Source organism: Pongo pygmaeus, chromosome 3 (assembly GCF_028885625.2).
Source record: "Pongo pygmaeus isolate AG05252 chromosome 3, NHGRI_mPonPyg2-v2.0_pri, whole genome shotgun sequence".
Taxonomy (NCBI): Eukaryota; Metazoa; Chordata; class Mammalia; order Primates; family Hominidae; genus Pongo; species Pongo pygmaeus.
In genome coordinates, this window is record NC_072376.2 from 97,196,660 (window position 1) to 97,222,016 (window position 25,357).

At 35.0% G+C, this 25,357-nt stretch overlaps 1 protein-coding gene across 8 annotated transcripts in view; it reads right to left on the minus strand.

The window, feature by feature from the left end:
• The window catches only part of WDFY3 (WD repeat and FYVE domain containing 3), a 298,737-nt gene that overhangs the window by 117,667 nt on the left and 155,713 nt on the right, over positions 1 to 25,357 (minus strand). For 7 of the 8 annotated variants that reach the window (XM_063663839.1, XM_063663844.1, XM_054484306.2 and 4 more), the window contains 9 exons: positions 24,234 to 24,427; positions 16,760 to 17,217; positions 15,205 to 15,288; positions 10,195 to 10,372; positions 8,539 to 8,753; positions 4,885 to 4,997; positions 3,420 to 3,651; positions 1,779 to 1,879; positions 1,417 to 1,635 (listed from right to left, as the gene is read on the minus strand). In XM_063663839.1, the coding sequence (XP_063519909.1) occupies positions 1,417 to 1,635; positions 1,779 to 1,879; positions 3,420 to 3,651; positions 4,885 to 4,997; positions 8,539 to 8,753; positions 10,195 to 10,372; positions 15,205 to 15,288; positions 16,760 to 17,217; positions 24,234 to 24,427 (1,794 nt within the window). The remainder of the gene's footprint in view (positions 1 to 1,416; positions 1,636 to 1,778; positions 1,880 to 3,419; positions 3,652 to 4,884; positions 4,998 to 8,538; positions 8,754 to 10,194; positions 10,373 to 15,204; positions 15,289 to 16,759; positions 17,218 to 24,233; positions 24,428 to 25,357) is intronic. The other variant, XM_063663843.1, reaches the window with a different exon arrangement.

Genomic DNA, 25,357 nt, shown 5'->3' on the forward strand with positions numbered 1-25,357 from the left:
ACTCAAGGTTTCTAATTGGGCTAACTGGCAGTGGTTGTGTCATTTATCAACACAGGAAAACAGAAAGAGATGTAGGTTTTTCGTTTTTGTTTGAAACTGGGTGTCTCTCCTAGGCTGGAGTGCCGTGGCACCTTCACAGCTCACTGTAACCTCAAACTCATGGGCTTCACCAATCCTACACCACCTCAGCCTCCTAAAGGAGATGTAGGTTTTATAAAGAAGAAATATTAGAATCTGAGATGTTTATTGGAATACTGTTCATATGGAGATGTCTAATATGCAGCTGGAAATATGAGGACATAGCTTGGGACATAGACAAATGAAAAAAAAACTTTGACTTCACAGTCCTTGACATAAAAAGACTTAAAGCAATACTAGTTCATGATTTTTTCCCATGAAGAGCTGGTCAAGTACAAAGATCAAAGGTGAAACACTGGAGAATACTACTTCTGAGGGGCAGACAGAAGAGAAAGCGATTGAAGGAAATTGCAAAACAAAGATCAGAGAAATAGTGAGTATTCTAGAATGCAAGATTGCAGGTAGTTTTAATTAGGACGAATTAGTCAACAGGACCAAATACTACTAAGGGGCAAATAAAGCGTCATAACAAGAATTTTAAAGTACTAACTATATTGATGCCTAGCTCTGTGCTAGGTACCATGAGGAATACTACAACCTTACAATCTAATTAAAAGACTAACATTCATATTATATTAATATTTATTGAACACCAACCACATGTCAATTAATATGTGATATTATTTTACTTAATTAAAAGAACAAAATTAAATGATCGAAAAAATCACATTTATACAAAATGCTTATATTCTTGAGCAAAGAAAATTGAGTAAATTGAGATTTATATTTTAAGTTATTTATCATTTAGCAGGATCTTCATGAATGCCTTGAGTTTGGAGTTCTACTATACAGCACTGTAAAGTCATGGCATGTTGGAGAAAACTAGGGAATTAGAATTATAAAATAGTATGTATTACATCTTGAAGGTAAGTGATGGATAAGGTAATTGAAATGTTATTGTGTCTAGCACAGTGTGGCACATATGGCAGGCAGGTGCTCAATGAATATTAATTAGTTAAGCAGAATTCACAGCCAATGATAATCCTTACCAAAATACATCAAACAAGCAACCTGCTTTCCTAGGAAAAGCTGTGATTTCTTGGCAAATAGAGATTAGTCCTTATTAGGTACTCACTCCGTCCACTGTTTTGTAAGTCTCTTTTGAAAGTGCCTTAAAATTCACTGGTAAGCAATATTCAATGTTTTATGTAACTTGTTCTACGCTATAATAATTTAAGCTGAAAAGTTATTATTAGCTGGACTTTTAAAATAAATACAAAAATGAAGTTTTAATACTTCCATAATCAAAAGAAGAAAACAAAAAAAACAAATACTGACCATAATTTTGGAGGAGTTCCTCTTTGGTGGAAACAATCAGAGATCGGTCTTTTGCTGATAGAACTATTGCAAGGCACACGTAATGTTGCTCAGAAGAATTTGCTCGGCGCACAACAGTAAGAAGTCTGACGGGGTGGTTATTTGGAGGAGAACTAAAACGTTCAATACAAAACCAGCTAGAGTAACTTAACCCAGAGGGAGGAGGGAAGAATCTTTCACCTACAGTAAAAATTAAAAAAAAAAAGTTTGTGTTGATTAATATTTATAGTTTTTAAAAGATGCCAACAAAAGCATATAAACTCTAAATTATATATAATCTACTGGAAAAAAAATCTCATAAGCAGAAAGAAAATATTACTTACCAGAACCAATGCCACTGACCACAGCCCCATCAATAAGACCTGTTGTGACGGTATTATTTGGAGGAGCATTATGAGGGGCCAAACTGGGCAAAAAAAGACATCTATTAAAGAAAAGACAACATACATATTAGAGATCAGTGACTCCTTCTCTTAACACTGTGCACTTACCACAGTGAAATAACTGCCAGTGTTTAATGGTGACTAGAGAAAAGATCATGGAATAAATGTGGATGCCTCGCAAAGCCCTTCCCTTCTTTTAATTATGTAAGGGTATCAAAAGACATAATTTTAAAATCTCCCAAAATAACATTTTTAATTTAAATTAAAAAAAATTAAGATACAAAATGCATATGGCAACATACTCTAACGTATAAACCCAATCAAGACATTAGAACAATTTCATCACTGAAGGAAAACTCCCATGTGCCCCTTACTGTCACTCTCTTGTTACCACTGATTGCTTCTGACTATTCCCAATCGTGTTTTAATCTATTGTTTGATAATGACCCGTGATAATATTCTTAAAACACAGAGGTTTCAATCAATATAAGAATCCCACAAACAACTAGTATAGACAAAAATTATGAATTAACACTGTAAGCCTGGGCACAGTGGCTCACGCCTATAATCCTAGCATGTTGGGAGGCTAAGGTGGGCAGATCACTTGAGGTCGGGAGTTCGAGACCAGCCTGGCCACTATGGCGAAACCCCATCTCTACTAAAAATACAAAAATCAGCCAGGCGTGGTGGCGTGCGCCTGTAATCCCAGCTACTTGGGAGGCTGAGGCAGGAAAAATGCTTGAACCTGGGAGGCGGAGGTTGCAGTGAGCCAAGATCGCGCCATTGCACTCCAGCCTGGGCGACAGGGCAAGACTCTGACTCAAAAGGAAAAAAACAAAACAAAACTCTAATAGCTAACAGATCTAGCTATCAGATCTATTAGCATTTGTGTCTATTTTAGGCTGTTGAACTTCATGAATTCTTTCAGATTTTTTAGATTCATTATTGCCGTTTCTGTTACTATAATCTTTTCTAACACTTGAAATAATTTATTCATTTGAAGTGACAGTCACTGAATGTTTATAATGTATAAATTATTACACTAGGTAATTTGAAGGATAGATGATGATAAACCCAAAGAGTTTTCAACCTAATTTTAATTTATATATTATCTATACATTTATATTTATTATATTAGATGTTGGCAGACTTTTTCTGGAAAAGGCCAAATCATAAATATTTTATGCTTTGTGAACCAGGCAGTCTCCATCATGACTACTCAACTTTGACACTCCAGCACAAAAGCAGCCATAGGAAATATAAATGAGTGTGGCTGTTTTCCAATAAAACTTCATTTACAAAAAAAAAAAAAAAAAAATTTGCAAAAGTGTTACTAACAAAACAGATTTGGTCCATGGGCCTAAGATTTTGGATTCCTATGTCATATCAATTTATTTAGTATAACAAACAAAAATAATTAAATGTAGTAATCTTAAAATAGCATGCTCAAAAAACTCAATAATTAAAAAATATTAAGTATGGTAAAATATATTTTAATTAAGTATATTTAAAACCAAAGATTTGTAAAGGCAAGTATGAGGCATAAAATCATAAAGGTTGGCTTCCTTGCAAATTTCTTACCCAAACCCTTCAAGTGATGTGTCAAATTCAACAAAAGCTGGAGTAACTGATGACCCATGAAGTCTGATGTCATGTGGGGTTGTCATGGAGACCAGACACTTCACCCTGGTCAGGGGTACAGTACTTCCTTCTGCAGATTTTACCAGGCTCTTGCTTATCCGGTAATGGTTATCTTCATGTACGCTAAAAACATTATCAGTACCCAGACCTTCCAGAGATGTGATCATACTACCTGTAAGTCAAGGAAATCTCTTGGGAAAATGTCATATGGAATTTCAAAATAACTTTACAAGGCTGATTTATTTGTAAATACCACTTCAGTTTCAATAGACAATAATTTTCTTTTTAAGTGCCAAGATCATTATCCAGTTTTAATGTACATTTATTTTTAAACTTAACAGCATGCCTTTCCTTTTTTACTAAAGCAATATGCACACTGCAGAAATGCTGGAAACTAGAGTATAAATAAAAATAAACATCTCAAATAATTGTCATCAAAGCCACTGATACAATGTAATTTAATTATAAATCTCAGTTAATAGTTTACAAATCAGGAAATACTTTTATTTCATAAAACTATGATTTATTAATTCTCTTTGAGGGAAAAATAAACAATTTTAGAGCATTAAAATGAAAAGAAATAGGTCATCTTTATTATAAAACAAATTAGAGATAAATGGCAGAAACTTGCTTCCCCCATTTTTTCCCCATTATTAATTCTTTCCTTACAATTATTAGAACTAAATGCACGATCGTAAAAGTACTTTAATTTAAAGATTCCCATATTTATAAAAAGGGTAACAATTTCAAGAAAAAAAAGACAAATTCTAAACAGATTGTCATTATCTCTCCAGGGACACATTACAAATGTAATGAAGAAAATATTCTCTCTCAAAATAAACTACATGAGTATAGGAAACTGTTTTCCTCTTAAATGTGCTGGATATTCAGGCAACTACAAAGATATTTCAAATATTATCTTAGGGAAAGGAACTATTTTTGTTTCTACTCTTAGCAAAGGAAATCACAACTCAATTCTTATTTATTTATTTATTTATTTTTTGAGACGGAGTCTTGCTCTGTCACCCAGGCTGGAGTGCAGTGGCGCGATCTCGGTTCACTGCAAGCTCCGCCTCCGGGGTTCACGCCATTCTCCTGCCTCAGCCTCCCGAGTAGCTGGGACTACAGGCACCCGCCACGGCGCCCGGCTAATTTTTTTTGTATTTTTTAGTAGAGACGGGGTTTCACCGTGGTCTCGATCTCCTGACCTCGTGATCCGCCCGCCTCGGCCTCCCAAAGTGCTGGGATTACAGGCGTGAGCCACCGCGCCCAGCCTGTTTCTCTATTTAAATAATAAACCCTTCTCTTTCTTTGCTTTCACAAACTTCTTGAAATAATATTCAGCCCCTACATGATTTTCATTCATAAAATAAATCAAAAAAGGGAATTTCAAAAGTCAACTTACTTCTCATTTCTGGTTCGTAACTCAGTGAACTTGGTTTGTGGACCCTATATTGTTTTAGCAATTTTTTGTCCCAGGCACCACAATTTAAAGGACTTGCCAAACGTAAAAACTCCCTAAGAAAGAGACAAAGCAAAGTTATTCCTTGATTGAGATTATTATATAATCCATAAACCAAATATTCCGAACAGGAATTTAATAAATTCCAACAGACTAATTACAATAAAAAAATGCAAAGTATAATAAAACAATATAGTGTTAGTTTTACATTTAATCACCATATAGCTATATATCTGACACATATTTTTTTAAATGTTTTTTAGACAGTTATTCCTTGATTGAGAATATTATAATTCATAAACCAAACATTTTCAAAAAAGGAATTTAATAAATTCCAACAGACTAATTACAATACAAAAAATGCAAGTATAGTAAAACATATACAGTGTTAGTTTTACATCTAATCACCATATAGCTATATATCTGCTACACATTTTTATAAATTCATTTTTTAGAAGTTAATAATATTTAAGAAGAACCCCAACTCAAATATTTCTAAAACCAAACTCATCACCTTATAATCAAACCCAGGGCATTTCTTATGTTCTGCATCTCACTGAAATGTGTTTTTGTTCCTTCTCCTTTCTTTAACTTTCCATATTCAGAAAATCAGAAAATCCTGCTATTTCTACTCATAAAAATATGGAATCTGCTCTTTTCTCTCATTCTTGCTGCTATCACCCAGACCATATTATTTTACTATTCCTAAAACAGAGTCTTAATTACCTCCTGTGACACCAATATTGCCCCAACTCAATCCATTCCTCACTACAGTCAGTATCTCACAGAACTTAAATCTACACAGTGTCACTCTATTGCTTAAGACTCTACCATGGCTGTCCATTTCTCGTAGTTGAAAACACAAAACAGCTAGCATTCAGGACCATACATCAGATGATTTCTACTGTACTCTCCAGCTTCACTGCTCCCCCATCTTTCCCCCAATCATAAATTCCACTTAAGACATACATAAAACTTCTGACTGCCTAAGAATGCTGTACTCCTTCTCTACCCTGGACCACCATATTTGTTTTTCTTGTTGGGGAAAAAATTCTTGCCCTTACTTTTTCACCCGATTAACTCTCTTCCATACTTTAGACTTTTTTATTTATCATCATTTTTTTGTGTGTGTGAGACATGCTCTTGCTCTGTCACCCAGACTGGAGTGCAGTGGTGTGATCATAGCTCACTGCAATCTCAAACTCTTGGGCCCAAGAGATCCTTCGGCCTCAGTCTCCCAAGTAACAAGGACTACAGGCACACACCACCATGCTAGTTAAAATATATATATATATATATTTTGTAGAAACAGGGTCTCACTATGTTATTCAGGCTTATTTCAAACTCCTGACCTCAAGTAATCCTCCTGCGTTGGCCTCCCAAAGTGTTGGGATTACAGGCATGAGCCACACTGCCCGGCCTCATACTTTATTTCATTAACTGTCATTTCCTCCAGGAAGCCTGCTTTGAGTCACACTTCCAAAAGTCTCTGCCCCTATATAAACTCTGTAACACTGCTATTACGAACTTAATAAACAATATTTTCATTTCCTGCTTATCTGCATGTATTCTTTACTAGACTATACATTTTTTAAGAGCATGAACCCTCCATAACCTGTCATTTATAACATCATGTTAAAAAAAAAAAAGAAGAATACTCCAAATTTTCAACTCCCTACAGCAGGAAACAAAAAAGGCTTACAAGTTAGGTTTGCCAGTTTTTCATGTAGAACGTTAGACACAATTAGTTTATAATCTATGGCTTTTAAGTAGCAAAGTACTTGTACCATCATTTGACTTCTTTTTTTCTGAGAACTCACTAATTGTGAAAACTGAACATACCCAATGGTTGATTTTCATTGCTTATTCTATTTATCTAACTATGCAATATAAGTTATCTGGTAAAATAGTGGCATTAGGTATGGGACAATGTCTCTCTCTCTCTCTCTGTGTTTCTCTACTTTTAAAGTAGCAGATTACTAAAAAGGATCAGGAGAAAATCTCAATGCTATTTTCAAAACTTTAGGACGGTGAGTACAACTACAAGATAATGGATGAAGTGAGTAGGTCCATCTCACTCATCTTGGCATTATAAAGGCTGTGAACGCAGCCTGATACAACACCATTTAACAAATGTTTACTGCATAAAAGTTTCTTAATCCACAATCAGTTTGGAGTCAGTTTTAAAAACTTACAAATAAATTTCAACCATTTTTAAGAAAGCTCCTAAAAGTTTTATAAAAGAGGAGTACTCTAATAATAAGTTATGTAATAGCAGTGTTATAGAGTTTATATAGGGGCAGCCTACCCAGACTTTTGGAAGGGTGGCTCAAAGCAGGAGGCTTCCTGGAGGAAATGACAGATATATATGAATCATTCAAGAAATACACATATGTAAGTATATATTTCTTGAATGATTCACAAACTGTGATACATCCATACTATGGAACATAGTAATTCAGTAATAAAAAGAAAAAACTACTGATACATGTAACACCTTGTGTGCAGCTCAAGAGCAATATGATTAGTGAAGAGACAATCTCAAAAGATCACATACTGTATAACTTCATTTATGTAACATTCTCAAAATCAGTGGTACCCAACCTTTTTGGCATCAGGGATCGGTTTTGTGGAAGACGATTTTTTCACGGATGGATTGTGGGGGATGGTTTCAAAATGAAACTGTTCCACCTCAGATCTCAGGTATTAGATTATTAGATTCTCATAAGGAGTGCCCAACCTAGATCCCTTGCATGCACAGTTCACCATAGGGTTCACGATCCTATGAGTAGGTAATGCTACTGCTGATTTGACAGGAGGCGGAGCACAGGCGGTAATGCTGGCTCACCCACAGCTTACCTCCTGCTGTGCGGCCCAGTTCCTAACAGGACATGGACCACTACTGGTCCATGGCTCGGGGGTTTGGGACCCCTGCTCATAATGACAAAACTATGGAGATGGAGAAAAGATCAGTGATTTCCATGGGCTAACGATGTTGGGGTTAGGGGAGTGGGTATGACAATAAAGGTAGCACTAGAGAAATCTTTGTGACATCGTAATTGTGTGGTGATTACATGAATCTACACGTGATACAATAACAGATAATTGTATGTGCACATGAATACATCATACCAATATCAACTTCTTGGTTTGGATACTGTAGTATAGTTATGTAAGGTGTAACTAATGGAGGAAAATGGGCAAAGGGCACAGGAAAACTCTTGGATCTATATTCACAACTTATGGTGAATCTATTATTTCAAAATTAAAAAGTTAAAAAGTATTTCTTTAAAAACTTCTTATATATGAAAAGTTATTAAATATAAAGTAAACGCATGACTTCATTTTTAAAGGAAAGTGAGAGCTTGCTAGATTCAAATGAAAGAAATAACTGATGGACAGAAACACTAAATGATTACTAGTAACTAGATTTATTTGTTTCTAAGTGCTATATTTTGAGTATTTTGTCCATTTTTGTTATATTTTGCCCATAGATAACTGAATATATGTCCATTAAGGCAGGAACTCTGGAATCATAAGGACTCTAGAAACCGACATTACTAATTGTGGACTATTTGAGTATGAAAGAGAACTTACCTCAACACCATGGGTTCCAGGGCCTGAGAGGCTAATCGTTCAAACATCCGCTGCAGGGGTGGGTGCAGTGAGTGGTCCTCATCAGCCAATGCAGCACTGCACCTCTGCAGCAGTCGTGCATGAAGACCAGCTTCACACATGACTTGCTGGTTCCTTTCTGTGTGCACCAGGGATTGTAAAATATTTGCCACGGCAAGTTGAAGATCCAAAGCATGCTAAAATCAACAAAGAAATCCACACAGTCAGGTCATTCTTAGTGAGAAAGGTGACAATTCTTTTCACATGAAGCATACCTTTTTAATTTTTTTTTTTTTGAGACGGAGTTTCGCTCATTGTCCAGGCTGGAGTGCAATGGTGTGATCTCGCCTCACCGCAACCTCTGCCTCGCAAGTTCAAGTGATTCTCCTGCCACAGCCTCCCAAGTAACTGGGATAACAGGCGCCCACCACCACGCCCAGCTAACTGTTGTATTTTTAGTAGAGACAGGGTTTCACCATGTCGGCTAGGCTGGTCTCAAACTCCTGACCTCAGGTGATCCACCTGCCTCAGCCTCCCAAGTGTTAGGATTACAGGCATGAGCCACTGTGCCCGGCAGAAGCATACTTTTTTTTTTTTTTTTTTTTTTGAGACAGAGTCTTGCTCTGTCGCCCAGGTTGGAGTGCAATGGTGTGATCTCGGCTCTCGGCTCACTGCAACCTCCGCCTCCTGGGTTCAAGCAATTCTCCTGCCTCAGTCTGCCGAGTAGCTGGGACTACAGGTGCCTGCCACCACGCCAGCCATTTTTTGCATTTTTTGCATTTTTTGTATTTTTAGTAGAGGTGGAGTTTCACTGTGTTAGCCAGGATGGTCTCGATCTCCTGACCTCGTGATCCACCTGCCTCAGCCTCCCAAAGTGCTGGGATTACAGGCGTGAGCCACCGTGCCTGGCCAGAAGCATACCTTTTAATATGAAGTCTCTATATGCTTCCAAATACATTCACATAAATTAAGTAACTTGCTTAGAGCAATATAGCAATTCCAGAACAGGTTAGGCAAACATGTCCTATTTTAATTTTGCTAGAAGTACAGGCAGCTGGACTCTATTCTCTTCCAAGCCTTTTGTATTACATGACTATATGACTAAAAGTAGTTCTATTTTTATAGAAATAGCAGGGACAAAATCTTCTTAATGGTGGGCAGATAACTAGTTTAAAGGAAAGCCTATTTACATCTGTGACACTTTAGGCCTTAGAGTCTATATAACATTTTAATAAAAATCATCACCAAAACTCCAATTCACTCAAACTCTTGAGTGCAACAAGTCAAAACAGACAAATAGCCTCAATGTAGTATCTTCAGTCATTTTTCCTTCTGTATTATTCATTAGCAATGTCCACTGCTGAGCAGGATTTACAAGGAGAAACAGAATTATTCTAGCACCAGAAGAAGCCACCTTGGTTGCCTTTGTAACAAATGAATTGGATTCTAAAACATATGTATCTACCATTTATCATGAAAGGTAACACTCAAATAAAAAAATCCTTTTTTTTTCCCCCTTCAGCTACTTTAGTATGTAACATTAACTTTCTTCCTCAACCCCCTAGCTCATATCATCATACTCACGTCCTTTCATTCATTTCATTACAGACGGGAAGGAACTAACATATTCAAGCTTACTTCTGGCTGTGTCACTGACCCAACAGAGGCCAGTAGGTCCAGCATGGCAAGCATGGCTCCAGGATGAATGATGACTGCATCAGAACTCTGGAGAGATGAAGTTGTCACATGTAGTTTCAGGTCGGCAACATTTTTAGGAGGGTAAACAGGGGGAGTTGAAACAGAATGATATGCATGCCTATAAAAAAAGAAAGAGTAAATTTGGTATTGAATTCCAATCACATTCTCTTCCTCTTCGGTTACTTTCATCCACTGATAACCAAAAAGCCTTGTTAGAAAACACCTTAAGGTTGGGATAGAAAAAAAGGAATATATTATCAACTCGAGTTGATATGTGTGTGTGTCCACACATGTGTGGGTGGGTGTGTGCAGACCATGTAACTATCCATTATTCATAGCCTTTATGATTTTTACTTTTACTGATTTACTATACGGATTGTTTGATTAAAAAATGATACCTGTACCAGAAGATGTAAAGAACAGGTACAATCATAGTGATTCAAAGCTCTAGGAAGATGACAGTTCCAATAATATGTGATGAGAGATCAAGTTAAATTAATTCCCTCAATGAGATTTTATCTTTTGAAATTACCTATATGTGTTTTAACCTTTCCTTAGTGCATGAGTAACACAATCAACAACTAACTGGGTCAACTGGGTCAGGGTTGTCTCAGAGTCTAGGCTATCCAAGAATAAATATATTTGGCATTGTGGGAGTTTTCCTTTAGCTTATTTGGAACTAATTTCATCTTCTGCATCTATCCTCACTACCACTGAAAATATTCATTGCAACTTTTAAAAACTTGAAAGCAATTTACAGAAAAAGTTTCTATGAATTAAAGCCCAGCCATGTCCTGAATGTACACATTTCTTCTCATCAATGATCTCTACTTTCTATTTCATACTACTCATCTACAATTCATGAATTTTGCACATTTTGCATCTTGGCACTAAGAAACAGATGCTTGTGGCTTCAGCCTATGGGAACTCTTTGTTCCAATGAGTTGGTCTCAGCATAATTTGCCTAATGCTGAGCTCTGTCACAGAGAGCAATGCAGTTTTAGCTCTCTGGGACAAGAGCAGCTTGGGAAACAGATGCTTTACGTCAGTGATTTAGTAGCAAAGAATTGGCACTGCCATGGTTTAAAAAAAATACCGTTCTCTTTTTAACAGGGATTCTAGGAAAATGTTCTGCTTTACTTATAAAAAGGCACATAGGCTCTCCTAGTTTATTTAAAAGTCAGCATGTCCTTTACCCATTCATGTTTTCACTCCCTGTATTCTGCCGTTTTTCATTCAAGAAGATTTAATTTCTAAACTTACTAAGAAAAATATTTCAAAATGCGTATTACCAGCAGTTATCCTCCTCCTATATTGCTCCCTTTATTCTTTTAAATATTTTGATCCATCTAGAAAAAAGATTCATAATTTATCTAGCATGTATCAGAAATAACCACTGAATTCCAAAATTTCATTAAACATGTTTTCATTGCATATACACACATACGCACAGATTCTAATTGTCTATTTTAGTTATAGGCCTTCGAAAATCTTTTCTGAATTGACAGATTTGATGAGATTTGGATTTAAATTATTGATACACTCAGGAAGAAATCTTTACATCTTTGGACACTGAACTCTTTACTAACACAAGTTGAGTACCCCTAATCCAAAAACCTGAAATCTGAAATGCTCCAAAATCCAAAATTTTTTAAGCACCCACATGACGCCACAAGTAGAAAATTTCACATCTGACCTTATATGATGGATCAGAGTCAAAACTTTGTTTCATGTACAAAATTATTAAAAATATTACATAAAATTATCTTCTGGCTACTTGTGTAAGATGTATATGCAACATAAATAAATTCTGTGTCTGGACTTGGGTCCTATACTCAAGATATCTCATTATATATATTGCAAATATTACAAAATCCAAAAAACTGGAAATTAAAACAATTCTGGTCCCAAGTATTTTGGATAAGAAATACTCAACCTGTATATAATTATTACAGTAGTACATTTTTTTATCTTATATAAGAAAGCAATATTCTGAAAAAGGAATTACATTCATTGTTTTCAAACCAGAAAAATATTGCAAACATTGCTGATATCTAAAACATGGTATTTATTAACTAAAATTAGGTGTATTACAATAGGTATTATACAAAATTAATTCTGATTAAATCACCTAGGTATCATCACAGGTATCACTTTTTAAATTGTGGAATTATGGTAAGCTTATTAAATGGTTAATTCCCAAGCAAGAACTAACCATTTGCAAAGATAGGATAAAATTACATTTCATAATTTGGTTGGTATTTAATATTTCGACCTAAATTCTCATATATATTTAAGATTCATCTACCTCTTTTGGGAATACATAATATTTAAATTCTGAATCTGCTTTGCTTAACTTATCATCAGGTGTGTAGAGGCACTAAGTAATGGATCCCATGTTTGAAGAATAACAAGTACTTGCCACCTTTTGCTCCATTGCAGTTATATTCTGTAGAGTTCTGATTATTATTTTGTATTCACTTCTTCTAACTCTGATTGAACACTGTTCAGCTATAATTCTGTTCTATTATTCCTTCTGAATAATGAACAATGAAAAAGGTTTTGAGTTTTAGTTTTCCAAATATAAAGTCGGCTAGTTCATTTTCCCCCAATCCTTAAATAATTAGAGAAGAATCTCCTGGATACTACATGTCAGACAAGTATCACAAGCTCAAAATGTCCTTAGCATCTGAGAGTGTTCCACAAGCCATAAAAACACAGTCAAATTTTGGTTTCTCCTTTTGCCAACAAAACCAGTATGTTTTGCTACAAGAAAAAGATGTCTATAAGCTGATGTAATTTGTTGAGAGGTTCTAGAAATAGTGTGACTTAAATTCTAATTTCAAGTTACTAGACTTGAATTTGTGAAGTAAAAAACATAATATTCTTTACTAGCTTATGATTCTTACCACTGAGCAAAATGTATGCAAGCTGAATAGAATGGCAACCTGAAAATGTCAACAATCATCTTAGTATTAGCATGAACAGTAGCGGGCTTTCTGTCCTTGGGGTAACGTCAACTTGTAAAGACTCATGGAGAATTCACACGGATTAGGGCTCAATCAGCTAGCTTTCCTGATTTAGTGACGGTTTTCCCTTAAGTCAAAGACCTGGTATCTCTACATGGAGCTGCACTGTAAATGATGACAATATGTTTTTGATTTAAGGCCATTAAGTAACTCTTTAAGAATAAAAAGAAAATGCTGTTTTCCCTTTGTCAAATTACCATTTAAATACATAGAAACTTCTGATGTATTTTTGGAAATGGAGTCTCGCTCTGTAGTCCAGGCTGGAGTGCAGTGCCGTGATCTCGGCTCGCTGCAACCTCCACCTCCTGCGTTCCTGCAGTTCTCCTGACTCAGCTCCCGAGTAGCTGGGATTACAGGTGCACGCTGCCATGCTCGGCTAATTTTTTTTTTTGTATTTTAGTAGAGATGGGGTTTCGCCGTGTTGCCAGGCTGGTCTTAAACTCCTGACCTCAGGCAATCCGCCCGCCTCGGCCTCCCAAAGTGCTAGGATTACAGGTGTGAGCCACCGCACCTGGCCCTGATGTATTTTTTTAAGTATCCTTTTAATCTGTGTATTTTTATTTTGTGGCATTTGGTTAATACTTAAAAAGGACTAAATGTTTTTAAACAGCAAATTTTAAGGCTTTACTCATTTATGATATAATCACCATATTTTTAAATTGTGATTTTTAGCAATTTAAACTACTAATTGAAATTATTTCTCTAATATTCAGTAATTCCTTGGGCTCATGAACAAACACAAATTTTCAAACATGCACATTTTTTACCTCGACCATTTTAGCAACAGAAAAATACATATCAACTCAAATTTATCTAGTTTATCATTCCTTGAATTAGGAACAGCTTTTTTAAAAAAAGAAACTGCAGTTTTTAAGCACAAATATACTGAACAATCCTATATTCATTTAAGACTATTCTGAACCATGCCACGGTTTGTTGTGCAAAGTAAGCTATAAGTGTAAATTTAAGAGAAAAATGAAATTACATCTTTTCATATACCTAATATTACTATGCAAATATGTTGAAATACTGAATCCGTAACAAATACTTTTGAAGTACTAACTCCAACTATCTTCAAGTTTCAAAATCTGAACAACAGTAATAAGATTAAAACAACAATATAGCAGAACCTTGGGATTCATTTTTTAAAAGCCACAGTGAAAGAATATTAATGTAAGAGTTAAGGACTTATTTTTGGTTATGAGGAAAACAGGAGAAGTAATGAAGTATTTGGGGCCAACTGCAGACCATGATCATTTTATGTGCAGGTTGCATCAATCAACTGTAGTTTTTAAAAATTTGAGTAGAATTTTTTTAAAGGTAGTTTTAAAAAGATCAACTAGATCAGCTTAGAGATTTACAAAGCACTGATCAAAGTAAGTATTGGGGTGGGTTTTTTACTAACTTTTTCAAAGCTTAGCTGTGAGCATTTTTCATAACAGCAACATACTTCAATTGGTTGAATCTGATGGAGAAAATACACAGTTCCTTTCAGTGCTATGAAATTCATTTTGGAATAACAGTAAAAACCAAAGAATGATCCCAACGTTTAAAGAAAAAAAAAAAAAAAGAAAAAGAAAAAAGTGGAAAAGTATTCTACTTAGAGACATTAAGTCTACATTTCTAACTTATTTTTAATAAAAGACATGCTTTTTCTATAACAAAAATGTGTAGTTTAGTATGAAAATAGTTGGATGACAAAATTATATATGTCCTTCATAGTTTCATAGCATCAACACATTTTACTCTCATGAAAAATTGATATCTTTAAAATCTAAAAAACACCCCCCAAAACCCCAAAAGTAAAAAAAAAAAACCAAAACTGAAATCACAAAACACAATCAACATGTTAACATAAATAAGCACAGAAAAAAAGAAACCCCACACAAATAGAGACTGACTTCTCTTATATGATCAGTACCTTTTCCTGGACAAAGCTGGTGTACCCCAAGGAGAGGGGAGAGAAGACTCACTTGTCAGGCAAGGAGGGATCTGTTCTGCACGACTACAGACAACAAAACAGACAGGGTGGTTTAGAGAGGTTAGAAGAAGAGAACACCAGGTTGGCAGTTGGTTAGTTTCACAAGAAATGCCAGTAAAAGTTTAATAAGGAACATCTTCCATATTCAGCAGGAACAAGGAACAAGACTACAACACAAGCACTGAATGAAACAGAAAAGCATGCTCACGGCAGATGCTTATTCCATTCATGTTAACATTTAACACATCTGTTAAACAGGGTGCTCTAAGCCCTATTTTTGACAGTGACTAAAAATGATGTATTCTAACTAGGATAAGTAGAAATCAAGGGAAAAGAGGTTGAATCTGAATACACAAATTTATATAGCTCATTCCTAGAACACCACACTGTCCTGTGTTTTCGATAAGTTAACTATACATATGCATTTTATTTCAAGATAGGGAAAAGCAGAAGTTTAACGAATTTTTTTTTTTTACAATTGTTGTCATAGTTGTTTGGATTTTTAAATGTAAATACTGAGGACTAAGAAATCTTGTTAAGAAGCTGGAAATATCTCAGTTGATACTTCAAAGCAGATATTCCACAGAAAAGGACACAAAACCTATTACAAGCTCTAGCCAATGGAGTTACATGGTCTATTGATGAGGGCAGTTCATTCATTTTATGTATTAAAACTATGGTAAGTTAAAAGCAATAACGCTTGGGGCATAAATTAGAAGTATTATTTTCAAAGTGACATCTTCATTGAAAACACAGTTGAAGCACTGAAAATAAGTGATCTAGATGAAGTGGCTCTCCTACAATCTCCCTGAGAACCCTGGATTCCCCCATTGTAGAATTTGTCACACTATATGTAATTGTTTATTTATGTGTCTATATTTTAGCTAAAAGATAGCAAGGACCAAGACAGCCCTGTGTAGAGCTGAATCCTCAATGCCTAGCACAGTGACTTGGCATGCAGCAGGTTTTTGTTAAGTACTTATTTCATGAAGGAATGAGTAAATACTGAGTCTGATGGCCTCTCGAACTTGACGGTTCAAGACACTGACACCCCTCTTTGGGAACTTTATCATTTTTTGAGGAGTACGATATGTGGAGAATGATGGAGTATGTGTCTGGAAATAAGAATAATCATAATGATGTTCTGTTGATAACACATATCAATAAGTCCAGATGCACCTTTTGAGGCTAAAAAGAAAAAAGACAATAGTAAACACTATCATTAAAGGAAACTTCATAGAAACTGTTCCAATAACTGCAATGAGAACTAATTGAACCTGAATTTACAAATAGTACACAGGCTTCCATGCTAAAAAAAAAAAAAAACAATACCAGAGCAAGAGTAATATTCAAAAATAAAGTGATACACCTCAAACAAACAGGAGAAGAGTCATCTGTTTTCATATTCTTTTGGATTAACTCATAATTCAAGTCTTAATGTTGAAGTCATGCTTAGTATACACCCTTTAATTCAGAGGACAGAGCAGAGCCATACCTGTCAAAAGAATCTGTGGCTACTTTGTAAAGATAAATAAAAAGTTTACTGCAGTGCCGTAACGTGGGTGACACTGATTCTATTGAGACTACATCTTCCTCTAAAAGTCTCTGAAATGGCTGTGTATTTGAGGGGAAGACATTCATGGCGCTTATTTTTCTTAGGTCTGAGAAGCAGCCAAGAAATCGAACAGCATCTGCCAACTTCTCATACTGAATCTCTGTTTTGAAGAAATGAGAGTTGGCTGGCTCATAGCGCATTGCTGCAGTCAACGTGCAGAACACAGTGTGAAGAAGTTCAAACACTTGATTCTGGTTCACTTTCTCCCAGCCATTCTTGGGTGGACAGCTCAAAGATCTTTCCATAGCAACGAGCAAGGATGTAATGTACACAAATCCTCCAACTTTCCTAAAAACTGTTCTTGAACGATGGCTTTCTCGAAGGACCGACAGGAGGGCCTACAGGAGACAAAAGAAAAAAACAAACGAAAATACACATAATTCAAAAAAAAAAAAACACTATGCATGTATATGGAGGTTGTACATTCTATGAATCTGACATGTTTTTATCATTTACCCAATAAATGGTCCTATAAAGCATATCAAATAGTTTGCTAATTAAAAAAAGCCACATTAATGCTGAAGGTAATTTTAGGAAACACTATCACGTATTTCTTTGATAGAATAAAGCTACATCCAAATATTGGCTGAAAAGCTTTTCCAGAGTCTTTAATTGATTATGACATCAATGAATTCAGTGACTTTACAAAGTAAGTAAAATACATCTTCTAGTCTAGTTTTACACAATCATGAAAACTTACGACTTTGTGTATACAAACTGATTAATTCTAGAAGGGATCACAGAGATGGTCAGAGCAGCCAAGATCTGAGGTCTTTTGTCTCATATAAAGTGACCATATTCATGCTTTAGAAAGCAGATTCACTTTAGAAGACTTATTAAACATTCTCTTTTGCAAAATGAACTGAAGCCTAAGGGTTGAAAGTATGGCTTTTCCCAAAACAGCTGTAAGCTTTAAGAAAGAAAACCTGAAGTAAATAAGTAAATCAAACATTTACTTTCTGAACTGTCATAATTTTAACTTAGCTTATGTTTTTTTTTTTTAAACAAAAACAAAAACAAAAACAGAGTCATGCTCTATCACCCAGCTTGGAGTGCTGTGGCGCGATCTTGGCTCACTGCAACCTCCACCTCCTGGGTTCAAGCAATTCTCATGCCTCAGCCTCCTGAGTAGCTGGGATTACAGGCACGCACCACTATGCCCAGTTAATTTTTTGTATTTTTAGTAGAGATGGGGTTTCACCATATTGGCCAGGCTAGTCTCAAACTCCTGGCCTCAAGTGATCCACCCACCTCTGCCTCCCAAAGTGCTGGGATTACAGGTGTGAGCCACCGCCCTCGCCAGCTTATGATTTTAAAAAACACATTACAAAATCACCTAATATTTTATCAGGCACTTGCTATGTACTAGGCACTCTAGGTGCTTTTATGCACTAGCTTATTTAATCCTTTCAACAATCCTATGTGTAAGGTACTATTATTATTTCCACTTTATAGATAAGGAATTGAGGCCCAATGTGGTAAAATAACTCTCCAAAGACTATACAACTTATTAAAATGGTAAAGGCAGAATTTAAACCTAGGCAGTCTAATTACCCTACTCCTGCACTTAATCATGACATTATGCCCCAAACAGCAAGCTGAAATCTTTTTTATGGATACAGTGGACTCCTTTGCCCTCTGTTTCATTAATTGTAGCACAATGGGTATCTACTATAACTTAAGATATAATTTCTAATCTGTCCAATCATCGCATTTGAAAAAGTCATTTTATTAAAAGATCTCACACATTTCTAATGGTATCTGAAGAATGAAAAGGCTACATACAGGTTGAGTATCCATTATTTAAAGTGTTTGGCACCAGAAAAGTTTCGGATTTTGGAATATTTGCACATATACAGTAAGTTATCTAAACACAAAATTCATGTGTTTCATATATACCTTATACACATAGCCTGAAGGTAATTTTATACAATATTTTAAATAATTTTGTTCATGCAACTTTACCATCACATGAGGTCAGGTGTGGAATTTTCCACACTCAAAAAGATTGCAGCATTTTGAATTTCAGGTTTTTGGATGAGGGATGCTCAACCTGTATTAATATATTAGTCACCTTTTGACATATACTACTTCAGAAGTTATGAAGATTTCATTGTTCATACCTATTCCTTAATATTTTAAAAGACAGAAAATACGCAATCTGTATGTAAATAAAATATAAAAACAATGTTTCTTCCTATAGTCTTCAATCAACAAATTTCCATTTTAGTATCTGGTAACAATATAGTTTCCCTATCTTGTCAAATTTAATAAACTATATGAATACTTAAAATATCTCATATTAACAAGACTTAACACACATACACACACACACACACACACACACACACACACACACACACTCCTTATAACATAGGCTGAAGATGGCTGAACTCAGGATGCTTGGGGTCATATTCTGACTTCAACATTAAAAAGTATTTAACCATCCCAGTTACTTAACCTTTCTGTGTCACAGTTTCCTCTTATGTAAAATGGAAACAACAATAACTAACCTCAAAGGAAATACATGTAAAAACCCTCAAAGAAGTGCCCGGCATATAAACCTATCACTATCATCAATTTTCAAAAACATACTGGGAGAAAAATATGACAAGTATTATTTTATAGATGAGGAGGGGTGAGTTCAAAGTTAAAGTAACATGTACAAAATGCTATCACTGGTTAGAATTATGACTGAGGTTAGAAAAACTGCTGCTTATGAATCCTTAGTCCAATAATTTATATTATGTACTTCTGGACAGGCCCACCTCCTACTTCCTCAAAACTGGTATCTGTTGTCGCTCTGACATTATCCCAGCACAATCTCAGTATTTGAAAAATTTCAAATACCATGAATAATGTAACTTCCCACTTACATCAATAAATGATGACGAGTAGCAAACACCAAAGTTGCAATGAGATCTGGAGGCTGCTTGGTTAATTAGACAAAATCAGCTATATATTACTTATATTTGCATAAATACAATTCATACAATTCAAATTTGTGCATCAGGAGAATTTCCATGACATGTCATGGAATGTCAGGTTTGTGTATAAATAATTACAAATTAAATGACATTGGTCTGTGGTATATGTCAGTTGAATGGAGGCACTATGTAATTAGAAATTAAATTACATAGGTCTGTGGTATATGTCAGTTGAATGGAGGCACTAAGAAGCAATTCTGAATGAAGTAAAAATGGAAATTGAAACTGAGAACCCAAATTTTCCCTACTGGCTCTCAACGCTACTTTTTCCCTTCAAAGCAGAATGCCAGAGCTAGCTCATACCAGCTCTCAAGAGGTCAAGTGCCATATTTTCAAGAATTTTGTAAGTCAGTTGTTAAACGTACAATCATAATTAAAAATTAAGTAACAAATTTACAACTAAGTATTTTAAAGACAAAATACTCAAAACTGATCAGTTTCTAATTATTTTCTGAATTTTACTATTATCTAGGCTTTTACGTATCTGCATGAGGAAATGCTACATAATGGTGTACTACTGTGCAACTCTTTCCAGTCCACATTCAGTGGCACATTAGTTGACTGAATAGGCCACAATGCGAGTATTTTTACCCTGGAAATCAGTAAATGCAAAATATCATGACCCTCTCCTGCCCTCCTCCAGCCTGAGAATCAGTAACTAACATTAACCAGAACACTGCCTCAAAATTACGGGTCAGCCAATTACTTCTTGTTGGCTTTACTTATCAATATTAAAAAATCCAATTAATAAGGTACCAAAAGAGGAGAAAATGGTATGTTAAAAAAAGTTGGCAACCTTAGCATCTTTTGAAGCCATCTATATTCTCCCAACAATTCCTTCAAATATAAAATGTTCTTCAAATATTGACACTCATGTGGATATTCTTTTTGTCTAAGAGATAAATTGTGGTGAGATTAATCTTGCTTTTAAGATGCATATTCAAAATTGTCATTATACACCATCAAAACATGATGAAATATATGACAGCATAAAGAAAGAAATGCTATTTTTTCATTACCAATGAAATATTTAATTGAATAAAAGTAAAAGAAAATAGAAGTAATAACTACTAATGTCTGTGGCTAGAATGGGGTATGTAGGAAACTAGTATATGCCACCCCAAAATATGCCACTATGGCATAAGGATTATTTTCAGTTGAAGGCAATTGGGAAGAAGTAGATATAAGAAAACTCTCTGCCATCCCCTGTTTGATGAAGTCAGACCCTTCCCAGCCTGGAGACAGCAAAGAAATGCACACAACAAACTACCAACTATTCTTTATCTACCATTTATTTGCCTTCCCACAAGTTGATATCCCTAGAGTCCTTTTCCTTTATGTCATCATTTCTCTAAAAATGTACAGTTCTTTGCAGAGAATGCTATGCAGTGGTCTCCCTTCTCTGCAGTTTTGCTTTCCTTCATTTTAGTTACCTGTGCTCAAACTTGGCCTGAAAATATTGAATGAAAAAAACCAGAAACATCAATTCAAAAGTCTTAAATTGTGTATCGTTCAGAGTAACATGATGAAGTCTCACACTGCCCCACACCACTGTGACTCATCCCTGTGTCCAGTGTACATATGCTGCAAAAGCCACCTGCCCATTAGTCACTGAGCAGAGTCTCGGTTATCAGAGCAACTGTGGAGGTTTCCCAGTCCCTGTGTTCAAGTAACCCTTATTTTACTTAATAGTGGCCCCAAAGCACAAGAGTAGTGACATTGGCATATTGTTATAATTATTCTATCTTATTATTGGTTATTGTTGTTAATCTCTTACTGTGCCTAATTTATAAATTAAATGTTATCACAGGTATGAATATACACAGGAAAAAAACATAGTATATATAGAATTCCGTACTATCTGCAGTTTCAGACACTTCTGGGGGGGTCTTAGAAAGTATTCCCCCGAAGATATGGGGGGACTACCATACAAAATGGAGTTCTAAGCCACCTCTTTGAGAATTAGTCATCTTTCCCTGGTTGTCTCCCATGTACATATGAGGTAGACATGTTAATAAACTTCTGTTTGTTTTTCTCTTGTTAATTTGTCTTTTGTAACACTGGTCTGTCCTAGTTAAGAACTCAGCAGGTAGAGGAAAAATGTTTTCCTCATCTACAGGTGAGAGTACTAGTAGAGGAAGTGAGAGGAAATGGAGGTCGGGTCACAAGGGCCTTGGAAGCAAGGTTAAACCCACTGGTTTGTCTGTTATTATTTTAATGTCATTTTAGACTTGAAGAAAAAAATAAATAGTTCAAAGAATTCACAGATATCCTTCATTCAGATTCTTGAAAAATTACCATTTTACTTAATTTCTCTTTCTTCACTTCCCTTTTCCCCTAAAAGCTTCAATGTTTTTCAAAAAAAGGAATTCTCTTACTACTCACAGTACAATGCTCAAAATCACAGAACTAACGTTCAAACAATACAATTATTTTATCTACAGACCTTGTGTTTTTTCCAAATCCCAATAATATCCTCCATAGCAAACGAAAATTCAAGTTCATGTACTATATTCAGTAGTCACTTCAACCTCTACTTTTTGGAACAGTTCCTAAGTCATTTTTAATTTCATTTCATCTCATTTTTTTAAGAGTTTACGCCAATTATTTCATAGAAAGTCCTCCAATTAGGATTTATCTGATGTTTTCTAATAATCAGATTCATATTATATACTTTTCGGAGGAAAAAGTACAAAAATGAGCTGAATTTTTCTCAGTGCTTCCTATCAGGAGGTGTATGCTGTTCATTTGTCCATCACTGGCAAAGTTAATGCTGATCATTTAGTTAAGGTAGGGTACATTGTAAAGCTAGTATTTTAGCACTCAAAATTAAGAAATATCTTTTAAGGATAAAATTTAAGAGTATGCAAAAATCCTTTCAGTTCTAAAACTTTCATCTACTATCTTTAGTAGCCAGTGATGAATTTTACTTGAATCAATTATTACTATAGTTCATAAATTGTGATTTTCTTTGACTTTTGACTATAAGTAAGAGTTTTTCCTCTTCTCTGTTTGATTGTACTTACTTAATTGCTTATTTTCTTTGATCTCTTCTTTACTTTTTCAAGGCTAACTGAAATGTTTTAGGCTCGTTTTGTTTCTTTCTCTGCCCTAGTCCTGGAATCAAGGAGGCCTGAATTCTTATAATGGAAAATTGTATTTAGAAACCTTGCATCAATCAATAAATTAAAGAACATAAATTTTAATGGACTTCTTTCACTTTACTCAGATATTATTTAAATACAAGAGCAGGTTTTTAGTCACAAAAAGAGAAGGCTATGTCTCTTTTTATTAAAACAACTATTATTCACAGCACATAAGTTGAAAGCACAGCTTTACAAAGAGACTACATGGGTTCAGATCTAGGCTCCTCTACCTACTAGACAGACATATAGAACTTGGGAAAATTTTTCAACCAGTCTGTGTTTCAGTTTACAATATGTAAAGCAGGGACACTAATAGTATTTATTTTTATCATAAGGATTAAATAAGTAGATGCACATAAATGCATACAACAGTACTAATAGAAAGCAGTCAATAAATGTTAGCTACTGTTATATCTGGAACTTGGAAATTTTTAAAATATATCATTTAATATTTAATAGTCTTTACTTTTCCATTACGCCTTACTTGCATTACTAAATTCACTTCTAAATGAAAGTGAAACATTCGATTATAGTTTGATTCTAAAAATTTCTTACAATATCAATAACTTCTGTAATATGAGAGAATGTGAGTGTATAAATCTGTATAAAACAATGGTGCTGTGGAAATAAAATGGGTATTGAAATCTGGGGGTCAGTTCTACTAATTAAAAGTCACTTAAGTGAACAATATCCATGTTATATGATTTCTCTAAACCTAAGTTTTCTCATCTGCAAAACAGGGTGCTACTTACTTTACAGTATTACTAAGGAGTAAATGATAAAAGCATATGTAAAACTCCTGGTATATTGTTTGATATCTACTAGATTATCCATTACTTACATACACACATATATGCATGCATGTGTATAAAATGCCAAATCTAACATTCATTTCACAGATGCATAACACTATGAGTGAATTTAATTGAACAGAAAATATACATATTTAGTATTAAGATCCTATACTTCACTAATATTTAATTTAAGAGTTCCAGTAAGTCAAGATAATTACTGCAAAGGTTTATCAGCAGAAGAAAAATATATACTGAAAGACATAAATGACTGGAGTTTTTCCAAGTTCCTAATGTGTACAAAGTTGTGAGGTTTCTTGGGTAATTTGGATTTTTTAAAATTTCCCTGTCTCTAACTTAAATACAGATCATCTAAAAATAACCACAGATTTTAGTAGTAAAAGAGGGGAAACACATTTATCAAACTTACCCTTAAAATATCAGTCTTCAACTGCAATTCCGTCGGTGGGGCTGAATGCATTAGCCCCAGGAGAGTGCCCATGTCATCGTCCCCATTTGGGGAGAGCACCAGCTGCTGGATAGTCATCAGGGCATGCTGCCGGCATTGAGGGTACTTTACTATATTATGTGCACATCTTGCACCTCCAAATTCTCGAAAAATTCCTTGAAGGAAGGAGAAAAAGTCCAACAATGGCTACTTTAAAATATTCTGAGACAAGTCAGATGAATTAACATTCAGCTATTTTTTGTAGGTAAAGTAACTCAAAATAATGTAAATAAAACCTACCCAACTATTTCACCTTTTAAATTACAATACAAATTTGCACAGCAGGTTGTCAGCAAAGGTATACGCAAATTTTCTCTACATTTCCTTAATGCAAGATTAATGCCATGATATGTTCACCATGTCCAAGTTCTCAAAATCTAGAACATTCACAAGTCTCTTAGGCAGACGCCAGGAGACTCTCTATTGTAATCAACTTATGTAAAAGGCTTTCAGAGGAACAATAGCCTAAATAAAGGAGATTTAAATGAACATGGCTTCCAAAATAGTAGCAAGAAAGGAATGGAATAAATTATTCCACCATGGGAAAAATTACAAGGAACCAACATGTTTTGTTGCACAGGTAGAGCATAAGAACAAAAAGTGACAAATTCTGCAACAGAAAGCATGTGTCATTGTTACTGCTCCAAAGCCTTTACACAGATTGACTTACTTAATACTCATCCCCTACCATATAGAGGTAAGGCGGTCAAAGTCATACAGCTAGTAAGCAACAGAAAAGGATGTATGCCTACACAGCCCAGCTCTGTAAGCCTGTGCTCCTGCTCACAAGTGATACTGTTCTCACATCAAATATTAATATCATCCTCCAGTATTAAAAAAAAATGGGCCCAGTGATTGAAATCACTAATTAGTATTTCCTCTAAGTAATTCTTCTATCCCTTATGTTTTTAGGACATCTTGTTTATATCTCTATTATGGTTTATAACAAACAGTCTTACTATTATTGCTTATGTTTGGTCTTCCATGACTACTGGATTTTCTCCTGATTTGTGTTTCAATAAACGTTTACTGAAACACTGTATTCT